At 57.8% G+C, this 11278-nt stretch overlaps 1 protein-coding gene across 4 annotated transcripts in view; it reads left to right on the forward strand.

Annotated features, from left to right (window-relative positions):
- Positions 1–11278, forward strand: part of NKX2-2 (NK2 homeobox 2) — a 33892-nt gene that overhangs the window by 7510 nt on the left and 15104 nt on the right. For 2 of the 4 annotated variants that reach the window (XM_037743080.1, XM_017541485.2), the window contains exons 2-3: positions 1143–1842; positions 2752–4208. In XM_037743080.1, coding sequence (XP_037599008.1) covers positions 1584–1842; positions 2752–3314 — 822 coding nt within the window. In that variant the 5' untranslated portion in view covers positions 1143–1583 and the 3' untranslated portion in view covers positions 3315–4208. Of the gene's footprint in view, positions 1–84; positions 248–1142; positions 1843–2751; positions 4209–11278 lie in introns of those variants that run through there. The other 2 variants (XM_037743079.1, XM_037743081.1) reach the window with 2 other exon arrangements.

The following is an 11278-nucleotide window of genomic DNA, read 5'->3' on the forward strand; positions in this document are numbered from 1 at the left end:
CGCTGCTCCACCTCCAGTCGGAGGCTGGAGGTGGAGGGGGCAATAGAGGGAGGGATAATAGAGCGCAGGAAAGAGCGGGGCCGTCTGCCCTTTCCACCACACGGGGAAAGCGGCCCGCGGAGTCCAGAGGCAGCAGGGCCGGGGTCCGACCCCAGCTGAAGTTGGAGCTCCCCACTCTAACCCCGCCCTCCCCGGGACCGCCCGCAAAGCAGAAAGTGAACTGTGCGTCCTCCTCGGCCGCCAAGAGGTGGAGGCGGGGGCTTGGGGGTGGGAGGTGGGGGGAGGCGGAGTGAAGGAAATAAATGAGTCTTTAGCAAATAAAGGGTGGCTGGAGGGGGGCGGGTCGCTTGGTGGTGGCTCTGGCCGGCCGGGAGCGGAGCTCTCTCCTGGGTTTCGGGCTCTCTCGCGGTTAACTGGAATCAATTACTTGCCTTGTCATTTCTAGCACTCATCCTTAAGCCTCAACCAAAATATTGACCTAGGAGGCTTACAGAAGTTGGGCTCTTGCCATTTGAACCGGATCTTGTTTTGGGAACCACCAGCGATGGAAAGGAGAGATTTCCGCAGCTCGGCCTTCGCCCCCTCCCCCTTTTCCATAGGCGCCACAAATCGCCAATTTTCCGGCTTGCCCGGGGTGGGCACGCGGGGGCGGGGAGGTAGGAACCAGTGAATGTTAAAGAGGGTTTTTTTCCCTTCTCCTGGTTTCTGTTTTGTTTTCTCTTCTCCTCCTCCCCACCCCCACCTTTTTTAAGATGCAATTTGTTAAAACGGCCCTTTCAAGTGTGTGGACTCGCGAGCGACGCGGTGGCCCTTTGTATGTAAATATTGGGTAAAAAAAAAAAAAAAAAAAAAAGGCTCGCCCCGTCTTTGCAATTAATTGACACGTTACACCTCTCATCTTGCTCTAGAGGGCCGTTGGCTGGGAGCGCGGAGCTCCCCAAAACCCACAATTTCACATCTGCAAATACTGTCTTCATCCACTTGACTCCCAAGACCCGCCCACACGTGGCCAACCTTTGCGTTTTTAATATCTCTTCCCCCTTTTTTTTTCCACCCTTCTCCCGCTCCCTCTCTCGCTCCCCCTCCCTCCCTCTTTCTTTCCCTCCCTCCCTCTCTTTCTCCCCCTCTCCCCCCCTCCCCAGGTTCGTGAGTGGAGCCCAGCCTTATATGGACTGATCGCTCGGGCAATGGCCCATTTTTTCCTCGCCACCAGCCGCCACCGCGCGCCGAGCGGCCGCCGGAGCCCGAGCTGACGCCGCCTTGGCACCCCTCCTGGAGTTACAAACTAAGGCCGGGGCCCGCGGCGCTCGGCGCGCAGGCAGCCCAGCTCCCTACGTCCATTTCCGCGTGTTTTCAAAGAAGACAGAGGCACTGGGTTGGGCTTCATTTTTTTCCTCCCCATCACCAGTTTCTTTCTCTTTTTAAAAATAATAATTATACCAATAATTAAAGCCAATTCCCTCCTCCCCTCCCCCAGTCCCTCCCCCCAACTCCCCCCTCCCCTGCCCGCCCGGGCTGGGGAGCGCCACGAATTGACCTAGTGAAGCTACAACTTTGCGACACAAATTTTGAGGTCTCGAACCATGTCGCTGACCAACACAAAGACGGGGTTTTCGGTCAAGGACATCTTAGACCTGCCGGACACCAACGATGAGGAGGGCTCTGTGGCCGAAGGGCCGGAGGAAGAAAACGAGGGGCCCGAGCCCACTAAGAGGGCCGGGCCGCTGGGGCAGGGCGCCCTGGACGCGGTGCAGAGCCTGCCCCTGAAGAACCCCTTCTACGACAGCAGCGACAACCCATACACGCGCTGGCTGGCCAGCACCGAGGGCCTCCAGTACTCCCGTAAGTAGCGAAACTTGGCTGCCGAGGCCGTGGTCGCCTCCATTCCCGCGGCCGCAACTTGGGCTGGACACTGGGAATGAAAGGGGAAGGGGCCATGTAAGCCCAGACCACCTCACATGGATCCCTAGAAAGATTTTTAACACTTGTATGTATAGGACGCCCTCTGCCCTCCTCTTCAAGCCCCCTTAGTTCCGGGAAAGGACTTGGTCTCTGAGATTTTTTACAACGCGAGAAATTGAGGAGAAAGAGGGAGAAGGGCTATACCTCCCAGGGGCTGGCATATGATGTCAACCGGGACTGAGGGCTTCAGCCGGACCCCCAACTCCAGCTGCTGGGAGGGACTGGAGGTAGCCAGCGAGTCTCGTTCGGTAAGGGTGGAGGGTGGGGAGGCTTCGGGTGGCCCGGGTATAAATAGCTCACCCTGCCCCCTGCGCTATCATAGAGGACGCTTTGTGCGGTGCAGGGGGTGTCTAGAAAACCCGAAAGCAGAAACCAAAGCCCCCAAAAACCTGCCTTAAATGGCCGAGGAAATCAATGCTGGGATTGTGGGGTTTTTCTTTTAAAAATCTGCCCACGTCTCTCCCGAGAGGAAACCGCTTAAGGGGGCCAGAGCCCTTAACCCGTAGTGATCTTTGGTGCGCCACTCCCCCCAAATTCTCACCCACACTATGGGAGCCCCTAGAAACGCAAGCCCCAGTCCCCTCTCCTGCCAATTTCCCTCTTTACCCTGGGAGGCCTAGACGTCTTCGTCGGCGTGGAGCTAGTCAGGGGTCACAGCAAAGGCAGCCAGGTTGGGCTGCCAGGCGCAGAGGGCCAGGGGCGCACGGAGGATCTGGGGTGCTCCGAGTCTGGTGCAGGCTGAGCGCGGCCTCCAGGCGCCTGACGTGTTTCTTTCTCCCCCTCCCCCAGTGCACGGTCTGGCAGCCGGCGCGCCCCCTCAGGACTCAAGTTCCAAGTCCCCGGAACCCTCGGCCGACGAGTCACCGGACAATGACAAGGAGACTCCGGGCGGCGGGGGGGACGCTGGCAAGAAGCGGAAGCGGCGGGTGCTTTTCTCCAAGGCGCAGACCTACGAGCTGGAGCGGCGCTTTCGGCAGCAGCGGTACCTGTCCGCGCCGGAGCGGGAGCACCTGGCCAGCCTCATCCGCCTCACGCCCACGCAGGTCAAGATCTGGTTCCAGAACCACCGCTACAAGATGAAGCGCGCCCGGGCCGAGAAAGGTATGGAGGTGACGCCCCTGCCCTCGCCGCGCCGGGTGGCCGTGCCCGTCTTGGTCAGGGACGGCAAACCATGCCACGCGCTCAAAGCCCAGGACTTGGCAGCCGCCACCTTCCAGGCCGGCATCCCCTTTTCGGCCTACAGCGCGCAGTCGCTGCAGCACATGCAGTACAACGCCCAGTACAGCTCGGCCGGCACCCCCCAGTACCCGACAGCACACCCCCTGGTCCAGGCCCAGCAGTGGACTTGGTGAGCACCACCCCAACCAGACTCGCGCACCAGGCCCAGGCCCCACCCCGGCGGCGGCGGCGGCGGCGGCGAGGAGGCCTCCGGTCCTCATGGTGGTTATCATTATTATTATTATAAATATTATTATGGAGTCGAGTTGACTCTCGGCTCCAACAGGGAGGCGCCGGGAGGTTGCCTGCGTCTCCTTGGAGTGGCAGATTCCACCCACCCAGCTCTGCCCAAGCCTCTCCTTCTGAACCTTTGGAGAGGGCTGAACTCTACGCCGTGTTTACAGAACGTTTGCGCAGCTTCGCTTCTTTGCCTCTCCCCGGGGGGACCAAACCGTCCCAGCGTTAATGTCGCCACTTGAAAACCAGAAAAAGACCGACCCCTCACCCCTGCTTTCGTGAATTTTGTAAAATATGTTTGTGTGAGTAGCGATATTGTCAGCTGTCTTCTAAGGCAAGTGGAGAACACTTTAAAAATATAGAGAATTTCTTCCTTTTTTAAAAAAATAAGAAAATGCTAAATATTTATGGCCATGTAAACGTTCTGACAACTGGTGGCAGATTTCGCTTTTTGTTGTAAATATCGGTGGTGATTGTTGCCAAAATGACCTTCAGGATGGGCCTGTTTCCCTTCTGGGTCCAGCTCCTTTCTTTGTGGTTTGTTTGGGTTTGGTTATATTTGCGTTTTCCCCTGCTTTCTTCCTTTCTCTTTTTATTTTATTCACTGCAAACATTTCTCAAATATGGAAAAGAAAACCGTGTAGGTAGGGAGCCCCCTGCCCCATCCTCCGGGCCTTGAGCCCCGAACTTGGAGCTCAGCGGTTCGGCGCGGTTTCCCCAAGAGCGCCGGGCGCTGAAAGCTTTCCATTTTTTAAATAAGAATTTTAATAAAAATCCTGTGTTTAAAAAAACAAAATGCCCGGCCCTCCCGTTTGTCCGACTTCGCCGGGCTGGAGGTCTGGGGCTGGGAGCGGGACCCGGCCGCCCGAGGGGCTCCCACCCGCGGTTCCTCTTGGGCGGGGAGGCCGGGGGCACCGTGGCTCTGGGGCGGGCGGGGCTCCTGGTGCAGGCCCCTCCGACCACAGGCTGCACCCCGCGCCTAGGATTGGGGCAGGGGCGGGAACGCTGGGCCTCCGAGCCGTCGGCCTGAAGCCCAGGGTCGCCCACTCCCTCCCCACCGGCCTCTCCTCTGGCCTCGCACGCTGTCTGAACCCCGGGCGGCAGCGTCCGGCTTCGGAAGGAAAAGTGACTTAGGGAGCCGCAAAGGCGAGAGAGCAAACCCCCCTCTCTGCCCAAATCTACGAGTGGCTCCTTCAGCCTGAGAAGCTGTTGAAGCCACTACACTCGATGACTTTCACTTTGTTGCGTTTGACTTACCTCACGCTAAGAAAGTGGGTGGGTGGGGGTCTGAGGTTAAGACTGGCTGCTTTCTCGCCACCCCTTTTCAAAATCTGCGGACTGTTGCCGGCCTAGGAGGCCGCTGAGGCCGAGGGTGGGAGCGGTCAGGGCGCGCTAGGCTTTGGCTTGGCGGGGAGGGAGGAGTGGAGGGGGTGTGGTACGCGGGGTCCTGGGCCCGGGGGAGGGAGGGGGAACTGCCGCCCTCTCTAGGCTCTTTGGCCCCAGGGAGCCAGGGAGCGAGAGTATTTGGCAATCCCAGCAAACCGAGCCTACCCCTTCCCTTCCTCTCCTATACTTTCCGGGCTTCCTGGCCTCTTCCGGGGGACTGGATCCCCAGCCTCCTCCCCTCCAACGTTCGGCGGTGTGCGGTTCCCCCAAGTCACCCCCTTGGGCGTTGGACTGGGTGGATTGGTAGGAAATAGAGGTCTGAGGGTGAGGTGGGCGCCCAGGACGGAAAGCGGGCACACAGCCCCCTGCTCGCCCGGGAGGGGCGTATCTATCTTTCCAGTGGGGAACTGATTCCGTCCCACCCTTGTCGCTGGGGGCAGATCTCCTTGGCGGATGCTAGCGCACACTTGGCCACGCGGGGGAGCGTCTCAGGGGGCCTGGCGAACTAGAGGGTGAGCCTTTCTTCTCTGGTTTCTGAAGATAGTAGGGGCTGTGTAGCTCAGAGCCCAGCGGGTGCTTCCATACGCGAAAGTCGGCGCATTTGGAAATTGTATCTGTTCTCTCCGAAGCTGCACCGTCAAGGCTGGGGGATGGGGTGGCAGTGAGGAGGCCGGGCAAAGGGAGCTGTCCCAGATGACTTTCTCGCTCCCTCTAGTTGATGATCAGGTTTAATTCAATATCTAAAGCAAACATGATTATCCGTGCGACCAAACCTGCGCGTGGATAGCACTCAGCGCAGGAGCCCAGGGACGCGATGACACTTTATTCCCGCGTTCCACGCCAGCCCTGGATAATTGAGGGCTCGGGAGTCTTTCTAATATCCTGGTAAAGGTCCTTTCCCATCTCCAGGCTTATCCTCGGGGAAAGGGCAGTTTTTCTAAATGCTAAAAGATCTCTCTTTGTTCTCCACACTAGCTTGGCAATGTTTGGGGGCTTATGTCTTGCTGTTTGTAAAGGCCAACGAATTTCTCCCAGATAGTTTGTTGTGCAATAATTGAATGCTCAGCGTGCCCGGGTACTAACCACTCCACATCCACTTGCAACTTCCCCTAACCCCAAAATCCTCTGGGAAGAAAGGTGGGGGTTTCCAGTCTCTTGGAGTGGAGTTGTCAGAAGGCCTGAGGCAATTTTGATGTTCCAGGCCCCAGGGTTTCCAGGGTGAAAATGATCACAGGAGAACCCCAGGTTTCCAGAGAGGAAGGGGCAAGCGTGGAAGGTCCTCACTCTGGCAGGCTTCCACCACTTGCTCATTGAGGACACATTTGGAGCGGTGGCCAGGACCGCGGGCCTGCAATCTGGGTGTGCACTCCTGCGGCCGGCCGGGAGCCCGGGAGGTGGGCCCGGCGCCCGCCTCTCTCTGTCCTCGGGTCCCCACGGAGTCAATAAAAGCGCCTGCAGAGCCCTGTGTGGCCCTAACCCGAGCGCCCTGGGAGCGCACCCGGCGCAGGGTCCGCTTCAGCAGTCTATCTTCGCCCAATCTACAGCGGGCGGTACAAAACCGCACAATGGGAAAGCTGGGAGCCGGAGATGTTAGAGGCGTGCATATTAAAAAGGGACAGAGAAAGGATCGCGGGGACAGAGAGAGGGGAAGAGGGAGAAGGGGCCCGCCCCCCACCCCTCGCCCCACCCCGCACCATTCAGCGCGCTTATCGCGGGCAGTGAATCCCGGAGTCAGGCAGAAGTCTCCTTGGGGTTTTGTTGGGCCTGTCACTGGGTCCCTTTGTCATCCGCGGGCTCCATGCTGGATTCCATATGGCCAGCTGGGCCGAGGGAGCGCGAGGAGGGATCCGCACAAAACCTAAATTGTGTCCGGCTTTCAAACCCCGTATTGTTGTCTGTGAAAGGAAGACGCATTAAAAATTCGTGCTATATCTATTGGGGAGGAGGCTGGAGGAGGAGAGAAAAAGCCACCCCTGTCTTTGATGGCTTCGGAGGGCGCTGGCCCCGCCTAGGCCCCGTGACACTGAAAGCTGGATCTCTCTCATTCTCTCTCTCTCTCTCTCTCTCTCTCTCTCTCACACACACACACACACACACACACACACATAATCTCTCTCCTCTCATAATCTCTCTCTCATAATCTCTCTGTCTCATAATCTCTCTCTACTTTCATAGTCTCTCTTTCTCTCATAATCTCCCTCTCTCTCTTCCTCTCTTCTCTCTCCTTGACTCTAACGCTGGGACGGGAGTCAGCTAACCTGCACCTTCAGTGTTTGAGCTCACTTGTGCGCACTTTGCTCGCTCCTGTGTGTGTATCAAGAAACTTCTGCCTAGAAGCTCTGCGCCGTCGGACCGTCCTAGAACTCCGGAGGCAACTCAGGGTACCCAGGGACCCAACCGACCGGTCCTGAAGCCCCCGCGAGCGGAGCCGCCTTTCCTCTCACCGCGAGAAAGGTTTTGAGAGACTAAGGGCGCTGCTCAATCGGGGGCCCAGCTAGATAGACTTGGGCTGCAGCCGGTTCCAAGGGGACTTGCCCCCAGCCAGGCCACTTGGTTAGGTTACCAACCCAAAGAGCTAAAGACGCGCGTTCATTTGAATTATGCGCGGGGATCCATCCCACTCGCCTCTTGGTGCGATGGGAAACCACTTCCCAGAACTTCCTCCAACAGCGTCTCTCCCCGTGGTGGAGGAGGGAGATACTTCCTCTTTATTTTTCAACGTCTTCTGTATCTTGTGCTTACAAAATTCAGCACCAGGGAGACACAGCAGGGCTTCCAAGGAATTTGCCCATTTTTTGCCTCCTCTAAGAGGTCCAAGTTGGCGCGAGGCAGTTGGAAATAATTTGGGTCATGCTTTCTCCCCTGCAACTGCCAGGTCAAAACTCCCATAAGCAATCCCCAAATAAACAATAGGTACTAAGCAAAAATAGTTTACGCTGAGCTCTGTGGAAATATAAAATGCAACCCAGTTATGTTCCCCACAGACAAAGTCACTCGACCCTTAATAAACAGAACTGAGCTGGTGGAAATTCCGACCAATGGGAAACTTGGATGCGCCCCCTTTCCTATTTAGCACGACGGTCATATTTAGTAGCATCAGATAATTTGGTACGAGTGGAAGCCCTCCTTCTCAACGTTCCCCACCTCAGACAGGGAAATAACTTATTTCCTTACCTATTGACTGTTTGGCTTAGTTGAGACCTGGTGTGGATTTCTCGAGCCTTTTCAAGAGCCTGGTCATTGAAAAGCTAATCCAATATTTACCGAGCATAAGGACAGTTCTCAGACGTATTTATTAAGGCCCATCGCTAAGTGATTACTTGGACTGAAGACAAAGGCCAGGGGAGGGGGCGTCTAGGCGCACCAGATCCTGCCCCTGTGGGTTCTCCCCACCCAGAACCGGGAAGCCTGGAGCAAGCTTGTGCGGTGCCGACGTTCCCCTCCCGGTGTTAAGTGGCGGGCGGATTAGATACTGTGCTGGGCGGTATTTCAGGAAATATGTACTTGTGGCTTCCTGAGAGGCCAGGCGCAGTGACACTCTAAACCGTGTCGATATATCATCTTTTATCCAGGATCTGCAAATAAACCCCTGATCCCCCCGGCGCATTATAGCCGCCGCTATCTTGCCAAGGAAGCGATCTGAGTTTTATTGCTTTCACCAACGCCCCAAGACAGACAGACACAGACACGCACGCGCGCACACACACACACACACGCACGCACACACACACGCGCGCGCGCACACACACACACACACGGGCACACACACGCACATGACACACGCACGCACGCACACACACGCACGCACGCACACACACGCACACACACACGCGCGCGCACACACACGCACACACACTCCCCTCTCTCACTCTGATTTTTAAAGGCTCTATTTTTTCCCCTCCCGAGGCATCGTTATTAATGAAGAGGCGAATAGGCCTCAGCGCCGCCAACCGAGCGAGTGGGGAAATGCGGGCCCGCAGCCCTGGCCCGCGCGCGGATCCCGCGTCCGCTCCACGCGCTGCCACCGGCCCGAGAACCGAGCGTGTGCCGCTCGCTGCCGCCGCCAGGAGGCGCCCGAGCCCCGCGCTCCCGAGCGTCTCTGCGCGGCGGGCCGGGCCCAGCCCAGAGGCAGCTGCGCTTCGGCGGAAGCGCGGCCCGGGTCGGATACGGGTGACGGGCCAGGAGGCGGCGGCGGCTCGAAATCCCTGGGAGAGCCGCGAGTCAGACGGCGGCGGGTGCGCGGCTGCCTGGGAGGTGCGAGTGGACCTGTCCTCGGCTGTGGCTTTCCCGCCGCCCGTCCCCGCCCCGGTTTCCGTAGCGTTTGGGCACAGACCACAGCCGACTGGTCCCGGCGCCAGGGCGCGCGGTCTCCACGATCTCAGGGCCCCTGGCGGCGGTGGACGCGGGGAGGGTGCAGGTTTGCGGGCGGTGGTTCTGGGAAGGAAAGACCCTCGCCTCCCGCCCGCCCTGGATGTGGGCCCTGCCAGACCCCCAGCTCCTGCGGTTCCCCGCCTGGGAGCGGGGCAGGGGCACCGTCCCGCCGCCAGGGGGAGATGCCGCGCCAACCCCGACCGTGGGGTCCGGCCCGGGAGGCAAGAACCCCTCCCACCCAGCAGAGCACCCAGGGCAAGTCCCCACTCCGTGCCGAGGACTCAGCTAGGGTGCGGGGGTGTCCGGGAATGGAAAGGACACGAGGGTGTGGGCGCCTCTCGCCTGGTGCCTGGTGCCTTTCCGGGAGGCTGGGCGTAGGGCAGCGGGTGGGGGACAAGGGCGTGACATTCCTCAAGGGCCTCCCCCCAGCAGAAGTCGGGTCTGCAGTTCCAGCGTGATTCGTTGATTGTTGGGTGGAACCGCTTCGCATCAAATGTATCGTGGCTCCAAACACTGACCCGTTTACTTTCCGAAGCCCCCGCTGGCGGTGGGCGGGTGAGGGCGTCTGCAGTGGCCAGGCTTTCCGCGGGGCGGCGCGGTTGGATAAGAAAAGGCTTCCCGGCTGAGCAGTGGCGCGCAGCTCCGACACCGGCGGGTTTCGAGATGTCCCCGTGACGTGTCCTCTGCACCAGGGCTGCATTCCCCAAATAACGCAAACTCTCTGCTTTTGCACTTGGCGCCTGGAGTGCGATGAAGAGGCTCAAGGTATCCAGCCCAGCCCTTCTCCCCTCCCCCCTCAGGCTGCTGATGTGACATGCGTGTAACTGTCACCCTATGCAGGACATGGAACACTTCCATCACCCCAAAATGTTCCCTTCTAATGGAATAACATGTTCTGTCCTAACAGAAGAACAGCGCGATACTTACAGGTATCAACTGAAAGGTGCAGATGAAAAATCCTGTCCTCCCTTTGTTGCTTGTGGTGGTTTTTGTTTGTTTGTTTGTTTGTTTGTTTTTTTGAGACGGAGTTTCGCTCTTGTTACCCAGGCTGGAGTGCAATGGCGCGATCTCAGCTCACCGCAACCTCCGCCTCCTGGGTTCAGGCAATTCTCCTGCCTCAGCCTCCTGAGTCGCTGGGATTACAGGCACAGGCCACCATGCCCAGCTAATTTTTTTGTATTTTTAGTAGAGACGGGGTTTCACCATGTTGACCAGGATGGTTTCGATCTCTTGCCCTCGTGATCCACCCGCCTCGGCCTCCCAAAGTGCTGGGATTACAGGCGTGAGCCACCGCGCCCGGCCTTCTTGTGGTGTTTTTACCTTTCTTCATAAAATGGTACAAAGAAAGCCCAGGTCGCTGACCCCAGCCTCTCTCGCACCTGAAGACAATGATCATCACTGCTCCCACATATTGAACACCTTCTAGGGCAGGCACCTTCTCCCTGCTTCTCATTGTCTAATCAGATCATCATAACCAAGCTGTCCTCCTGCAGAGGAACCTGTTTCAGAGAAGCTAAGCACCTGATCTCATAATCAAGCCAGTGTTCTGACAAAATCATCCTGGGAGCAGAGGTGGGATCTACCAGGGCGTCCTCTTCTATTCCAGAATAGTGGGCAGGGGTGAGGGAGGACAAAGATACCGTCCCACTTTACAGAAGGCAGTTGGGTGACTTCTCCACCAGGTAGGTTCTGCCAGCTCTTCTCTGGCAGCCAGTGCCCGGGTCCCGGCCTGGGTGGTGACGGCTGGGGTTCCTTGGCATCCTCAGGGAACCCTGCACACCAGCACCTCCACTGGGTGTCAAGTGGCCATCCCAGCCAGCAGGTGTCCCCTGAGAACTGAGGGGTCCACCTGAGGGGCACACTCTGGAACCCGGTCTCACTCCTGGGCCCGGGCTTTCCATGATCTCGATGGCATGAGCAACTCCCCTCTCCCCCCAGGATGATAAGGGGTACAGGAAAAATTGATTTTTACATTGCCAACTGATCTTACGACTGTAATTAAATGATTACTTTTTCATCTAATGTGGGGAAAGATAAAAGAAGCTAACATGTTCTTTTGGGTATAGTGTTCCCCTAATCTGAGAGATTTGCAAGTTTTTTTTTT

The sequence above is a fragment of the Cebus imitator genome, unplaced genomic scaffold (assembly GCF_001604975.1).
Source record: "Cebus imitator isolate Cc_AM_T3 unplaced genomic scaffold, Cebus_imitator-1.0 Scaffold134, whole genome shotgun sequence".
NCBI lineage: Eukaryota > Metazoa > Chordata > Mammalia > Primates > Cebidae > Cebus > Cebus imitator.